Genomic DNA, 7,363 nt, shown 5'->3' on the forward strand with positions numbered 1-7,363 from the left:
TGGGTGGAAGTGGGAAGAAAGAATAAAACGGCCAAGTAGAGTTGGAAAAAGTCTTCCTACAACAAAACCCATGCCTGGGCTTCCCTAGGGAACAAAACTGTAAAGTCCCTGCCAGCCAGCAAACACTAAGGTCAGGAAGGGCCTTCCCCTCATTCCTGCAGAACCAGCCTTGGGCATGTGCCATGGTAAAAGTGTATCTGGTGGACCCTGGCAGTAAGTCCGACTTCTCTGTTTGTCCTCCCATAGGAAGCTGTAAGTCTGGTGATTCTGAAGAAAACAAATGTCTGGTCACAGTTTGGGTCTCCATCAGAAACCAGAGAAAGGGTTACTCAGCACTCAAAAGGATCTGACACTTGGGTTTGAAACTTACAGCTCTCTTTATTCAGAAGACTTTTGTTTTAAATCAGTTTCCCTTACAGGCCTTCAGCAACTGATTTATTTATTTTGGTTTTTGCCTGAAAGAAGTTTTAGTGACACTCACTGCAGTTCCCACCATCCCGTGGTTTATGAAGAGCTGCGTTCTCATCCTGTAAGCATGTGCCATTCCACTGTCTTTTGGTGGGTCTTATTTGGTGCCAAGGGGAAATTCAGTGCCATTTTGCTACCTGCAGATCAAGAGCTCTCCTGGTCTCACAGGTCACAGGTCTGAAAAGCCTTATGAAGAAAGGGACAGCCTTGGTAGAAACAGTGAGGCTTTCACACAGAGGCAAAGTCCTAAAGATTTGAGCACCATCTTCTGGTCAGTTTTTGGCTTCTGAGGCAGACTCTCCTTTTAAAAAGTTCATTTACTTCAGAATAGGAGATCCCTGAACTGACAAGCTCAAGCGATTTGCATATCAAAATGAGGAGAGGACAGGACAGGAGGCAGCAGTTGGCTTGGGTGAGCTGGCCCGAGCTGTGGAAACTGTGGGGGCTGCCTGCACAAAGCTGGATCCAGTGACCAGCCAGCCGGTGTTGAGGTTCTACCTTCTTCCCTTCTAGCAGGGTACCTCCTGACTGTGACAGCAATAAAAGCTCCAGCCATGACCCAGCTGACCTCCTGCCTCTGTACATGTGATATGGAAAGTGCTTGGAAAGAAGGGGCAGGCTGATCTTCTGCCAGCATGGGGCTTAAGGGTAAAATTGGTGCTCCCCTCTGCAGGGGGTCAAGATACACAATGTGGCAGGGAGCCCTGCCTGGTGTGTAAACACTGCACTAGCAGACTTCAACCTTTTGGCACTGAGGAAAGGAAGATAAATGCTAGTCATTCTCTCCAAACAGCAGGAGCCTACATCCATCTAATTGCACTTCATAATAGATTCCACAAACCATTAATTATCAGATTATATTTTAGGAATTAGAGATAAAAAAGCTTTGTGAAATTCAAACTCCAAAGGACCACTGACCTGCAGGAAGTATGAGCCTAGGGGAGCTCAGGCAGCAGCCCACTCACAAGGATGGAAGCAGTGGCAGGAGGAGGGCCAGGAGCAATTGTGGTGGCTGTCTACATGCAGACAGGACAATCTGCCCAGTGCTGGGTCATAAGCTACATCACATGCTCCAGAGGGAGCCAGCAAGGCCTCCAGGTAAGGCAACAAGTTTTAGCCTCTGATTAGAGGAAGAGGATGAGGATAATATGGAAGAGCTGTGGGAACCAGCCTTCAAGTAAGTAACACCACGAAGAATGTCCTGGAAAGGAAGAGACTGTCTTTGCAGCTGGATGGCCTCACATTAAACGCTTCCAGCAGAAACATTCCAAAGGCTTTGTTTTGGGAAGGGTGACTCAACTGACAAGGTTGGACAAGGCATGGAAATGAGGGCTTCCTATACTGTTAATATATTGCTACTCGTCCTATTGCCACCACTAGGTGTTCTGGGCACAGCCACTGGATATGGGGGAACATAAGCAGAAGGGGGGATGACAGAAGTGAGGAAGGAACCAAGTGTTAAAGGTCAGGGTCCCTGGATGGTCTGTTGGTGCTATAAAAAGTCACTCTCATTTTCAAATGGCGAGAGGCACTGGCAGTGTTTGTAGCCCACTCAGTGGGCCCAGGCCTGTTATCTGCCGTTCTGCCCACCAAGGGCTGCTGACACATCATACCTCTTTGGTTGCCCTGGTCACCAGCTCCCATCCCACTGCCCTTTCAGACTCTATTTCAGAAGCTAAATTTCACTTGGGGATGGACAGTGTCACAGTGGCCAACCAGCAGGCCGGTGGGGAAGCAGGCCTGTCTTTTATGGAGGACGGTTGTGATGGTGTCAATGACTCAGCCATTTTTGGTTCTATGAGAACAACAAAGCTTCTGTCTGTTTTGCAAGTTTTGGTTGGTGCTAAGCTAAGATGCTCACCACTCAGGATAGCCAGCAAAAGAGGGCAAAGGGCAAGCCGCAGAGCTTCCTCTCTGGAGCAAATGCAGGACCCTCTAGTGGATGAACAGCCACTCACTTGGCCTCACCACAGATCAGGGTCACTGTACCATCCAGCAAATCCTCCACGGTCACCGCCACGAGCTCAGAGCTGCTCTGAGATGTCTGAGAATCTGGTAATGTCACAAACACCTGTGATCCAGCAAGCTGGGTCTCCTCCAAAGTGATCACTTGCTCAGTCGGGGCCACCGGCTCCGGGGTTTGGATCACCTGAAAGGGAAAGACCACGAGGCTGCTCTGGGCAGTGGCCATGGTTAGCTCCCCAGAATTTACATGGTTTTTGCCTCATGCTGTAATAATGATATTTATGTTTTCACCTGAGGAGAGCAATTACGTGTGCCTAATGGAAAGAGGCAAGCCTAACACACCAGTGATGCAAAAAAAGAGGGCAGGCAAGCAATTTAAATAACTCTGTGCGCTAAATTGCTATAATTTCGCTCGGTATGCCGTCTTGGGATGCCTGGACTCTATGATTACATACCAGTGAACGCTGGCTCAGTTTCTCACACTGGGTTTTCCTGTCTTGAGGATGACACTGCAGAAGTAAGTGTCATGTGAGAGGAATGCTACTTAAGGTGGCTGGTCTCATGCTTGAAACATGGAAATGGGAGTGATTACCAGAAGCCCAGGCTTGCCAAGGCTTCTCTATCAAGACGAAAGCCTTCCTTGCATGGCTACAGAGCTTCGGAGGAAGAAAAAGTGGATGAACTGTGACTTCTAGCAGTTCATTCATTTGGCTCACAAGGCTGGCAGGGCAGGCACCCCCATCTCTCCTCCACTGGCCACATATGCCCCTTCCACATCTGCATAATCGTGGAAGATGACCTTCCATGCTCAGGGAGAACTACTCTGTGGTTAGGCACACCCACTTCCTGCCTGAACCTCCAAGTTGAAGCTTCTGACCTGTGGACCTCAGGACAGCTTGATACCCTTGATATTTCAAAACCAGCATGCCCCCAGAGGGTGCAGCCACCTGGCTCTTGAGAACCAGTCCAGAAAAACTCTCTACAAGATCCCCTTGATTGTGAATGTGTAACTAAAGGGGCCCTTTAAAAGCCCCAAAGAGTAAGACTGGGTGTTGTGACAAAGCCACCTCTGGAGAAGACTTAGGAATCCCGTATTAGCATTGTGTGTATTGATGGCCCCAGAATTACCTGTACCACCTGTGAGGCTGCTGCCTGGGTTTCAGTGCTTGTCACCTTTGGGTGCTCAGATTCCAAGTGACTGTCAAGCTGGGCCTGTGAGGTGAAGAGCTCCCCACAGAGCTCACACGGGAAGGTGCTCTCCGACTGCTTGAAGTGCTCTGTGGTGACATGGTGCTGCAGTGCTCCAGGGAAGCGGAAAGTAGCCGCACAGTATAAGCACCTGAATGGCTGGGACCCTGGAGGAGGGGGAGATAGAAGGGATGGGCTGTGGGTGGAATGAGTGAGAAAAACAAGAGCAGGAAGAGGTGAAAGGAGCAAAGAGGACCGGAGTGTAGAGGTGGATCCAGGTTTTGTGGGACCTGAAGCCTGTACAAGCTGGGAGGCCTTCAATAGGAAAAATAATATAAAATGACAAATTCAGAACTAGATGCAGAGACTTGGGAGGCCCCATGCAAGCGAGACGGAGTGTAGAGGTGGATCCAGGTTTTGTGGGACCTGAAGCCTGTACAAGCTGGGAGGCCTTCAATAGGAAAACTAATATAAAATGACAAATTCAGAACTAGATGCAGAGACTTGGGAGGCCCCATGCAAGCGAGAAGCCCTGAAACCACAGTTTCATTAGCATTAGATTCGGGCTAAATCTGTCTCTGCTGGCACCCATTATTCGTCCAATGGTAGATAATGAGGCTGACGGTACTATATTTTATCAATTCTAAGAAGTACACTTTAACATCTCTGAAATGGGATCAATGGCACATACCAACTGCTGTGGGCTAGGTGGTAGTCAAGTGCAATTTGCAACGACTGCGCATATATGAACATCAAAAAGTGGCAGCATCAAAACTTGTGGAATGAGAGTCTGTGGCTTGGAAGAAAATCCTAAGACAGGAGAACTGCACATTTTTAACTCACAGGAACCAAATGGTTTAGGAGGGAGGTGGTAAGTGATAACAGTTCAGCTACATTCCTAAAGAAGGAATCAAAAGGAGGCTAGTTTTATATAATGCTTGAGACCAAAATCAATGGCCTCCTGTCCTCTTACGAAATTATACTATGTGCTGCTCCATCACCAATGCTCTCAATGGCAGACTAAACACTGTGTGCAAAAACCTGCACATCGACAATCTGAATCAAAAGTTACTCTGAGAAGCTGGACTCTTACCTTAATAAATTTATTTCTCCTTACGAAATTATACTATGTGCTGCTCCATCACCAATGCTCTCAATGGCAGACTAAACACTGTGTGCAAAAACCTGCACATTGACAATCTGAATCAAAAGTTACTCTGAGAAGCTGGACTCTTACCTTAATAAATTTATTTCTCATGTTTTCCTTTTTATGTAAGCACCCAAGAGTGAATGACAGGATAAAAACCTACGTCCAATTAAGTCCACAACAGCACTTAGAATAACCTACAAATTCTAAGTGATAAGAAGACATAGTTTAATTGTCAGCAGTTTTTCTTTCTTAATGGTTCATTAAAAATGGTACATCTTATAACTGACATTTGTTTATTTTAACAAGCATTTTAGATTTTATGAAATATAGCAATAACAAAGACAGTGACAGCTAATGCTTAAGGGATGCTTATTGGTGCTGGGCCTTAAGTTTTCCACAGTTACTCTGTGAGGTGAGTACAATTGTTCCCATGTTATACATTAGGAAACCGAGCACACATCAGTGAAGTGACTTCACTGGGCTGCAGAGCTGTGAGTGGTGGGGATGAGATTCATACCCTAGCTCAGGAGCATGCTGGAAGGGGCACTGACCTGAATGCTGGCACTTGACATGAACCTGTAGCAAAGCTGGTGTGGGGAAGAGCTCCTTACACTGGTCACATTCATGGAACTTCATATCTGTGAAGTACATAACGAAAGAAGGGGTAGGAAAGAACAAAACGATGGCTCTCCAAGGCTGGAGAGGAACAGGGCTGTGGGGTGGAGGCAAGGGCTAACACTCAGCAAGCATCTACCAGGGGCCAGGAACCTTACACCTATGGTATAATTGTGCCTTCGAGCAGTAAAGAGCACCAGGTCTGGATCCAGACTGTCTGGATGCAAAGCAGGTTGTAAGAATTAAATGAAAAGATACACATGGAGTGCTTAGCACAGTGCCTTGCACACAGGAAATGCTGTGTAACTGATAGCTGTCGTGATTATCCTCAAATTTATCTGAAAGGTAGTTATTAATCACTCACATTCTGAAGAGAAGGAAACAGGCTCAGAAAAGAGAAGTCACTTGCCAAGGTCATGCAGCTAACTGCTGGCTGGATTCAGGATTTCCACCCAGGCCTGTCTGCCACCAAATCTGACACCTTTCCCATGTGCCAAGACAGGCTCTCACTCAGGGGCTGGTAGGGGCTCACACTGCTCCAGGTTTCCAGGTTTGAGAACCACTGCCACTCAAACTACTGCTACTGATGGACTGGCACTGCATCCTTCAGGTGTGCTGGGCAGAACAAAGGTAATTCCCATAGCACTCCACACTAGAGTACAAGTCAGGGTTTCTGGACAGAACCCAGGATGTGATGCCACCACATTCCTCCTGCTCAGCAGCTACCCCCATGTCAGTGGTACCCACACGTCACCTGCATGCTCTGCTTTGATGTGCTTCTTGTGTTCAATGGTGTTGGAAAAGGTTTTGTCACAGGAGCTGCACTGGAGTGATGAGAACTTGGAGGATCGATGGTTTTGAGCAGCAAACACATCAGGGTGGTGGGTCCGATTGTGGTACCACAATCCAGACAATTGCTGAAAGGAATTTGGCAAATGTTAGGTCTTACAAAGTTTTAGCAGGCTGGAGAGCTCACAAGATTCTCATGAGAGAAAGAAAAATGTTCCCAGGCAAGCTATGGATCTAGAATCACACTCTCTTACTGATCACACTGAGTGCTGACATGAGGAGAGGCTGGTGTTTGGGGGAACAAGGCAACAAGGTATTCACTGAGAGGCCACTACAGGGCAGGGCTCAGCCAAGTCCTTCATAAACTCTCACTCCTCACTACAAGCCTATGAGGGAGGTGTTTGGATCTTTCCAGTGATGTGGAAGCTGAAGAAGAGGGGTTAAATGGGATAAATGACTTGCCCAAGGTCACAAGATTAGCGAACAGCAGGACCAGGATTCAAGCCCTGGGCTTCTGAGCGTAACATCTGCTCTATCTCACTGCTTCCTAGAAGCCCCGGGGTGTGGTAGCACAACCTGCTAGAGAAGGAGTGCATGCTGTCCCTGCTCCACGAGCAAGTGTCCTTCTTCTTCCCGGGGGATCCAGAGCAGCACTGGCAACACTCATCCTACAATTCCATGGTCTCCTAAAGATCAAGCTCAGATCTCTCCACGCTGTAACACTAATGTCACAGCACATTACAAAGGTCTCAATTTTTGGTGAGCTGCAATTAGCTGCTATGCTTTTTTGTCTATACCCAAATTTTACAGATGCCAGCAAGGACCATTCTTTTCTCTGTGGTTTTACAGTTTCTGATAGATGTAGTTTCTTTTTAGTTCTGTATGGGGTTTCACTTTACATACCAGATTCTACAGTAAAAAAGCAGAGCCCTTCCCTGTGAGTTAAAAAACAAAAAAAACAATAACTGTGCTAAACAAAGTAATTCCAGGTGGTGTTACCCCCCCCCCCCCCCCATCATCCCACGTCCCTTGATACATGGGGTCAATAGGTCCTGTAGAATGTGAGCATCCGAAGGGAAACAGCATTTGGTTCATGACAAAGCTGAAATCTAAGAGAGGAGGTGTAAGACCACTCTGCTCCAAGTAAAGCTCCCTCTACTGCATCACTCTGACCAGCCAGATTCCTTA

General features: G+C 47.2%; 1 protein-coding gene across 1 annotated transcript in view; it reads right to left on the bottom strand.

Moving 5' to 3' along the window:
• Positions 1–358: 358 nt before the first annotated feature.
• The window catches only part of ZBTB40 (zinc finger and BTB domain containing 40), a 40,435-nt gene continuing 33,430 nt past the window's right edge, over positions 359–7,363 (bottom strand). The window contains exons 14-17 of the mRNA XM_008589760.1: positions 6,141–6,311; positions 5,323–5,409; positions 3,562–3,788; positions 359–2,617 (exon numbers count right to left, since the gene is read on the bottom strand). Coding sequence (XP_008587982.1) covers positions 2,423–2,617; positions 3,562–3,788; positions 5,323–5,409; positions 6,141–6,311 — 680 coding nt within the window. The 3' untranslated portion in view covers positions 359–2,422. The remainder of the gene's footprint in view (positions 2,618–3,561; positions 3,789–5,322; positions 5,410–6,140; positions 6,312–7,363) is intronic.

The sequence above is a fragment of the Galeopterus variegatus genome, unplaced genomic scaffold (genome assembly GCF_000696425.1).
Source record: "Galeopterus variegatus unplaced genomic scaffold, G_variegatus-3.0.2 Scaffold5640, whole genome shotgun sequence".
NCBI lineage: Eukaryota > Metazoa > Chordata > Mammalia > Dermoptera > Cynocephalidae > Galeopterus > Galeopterus variegatus.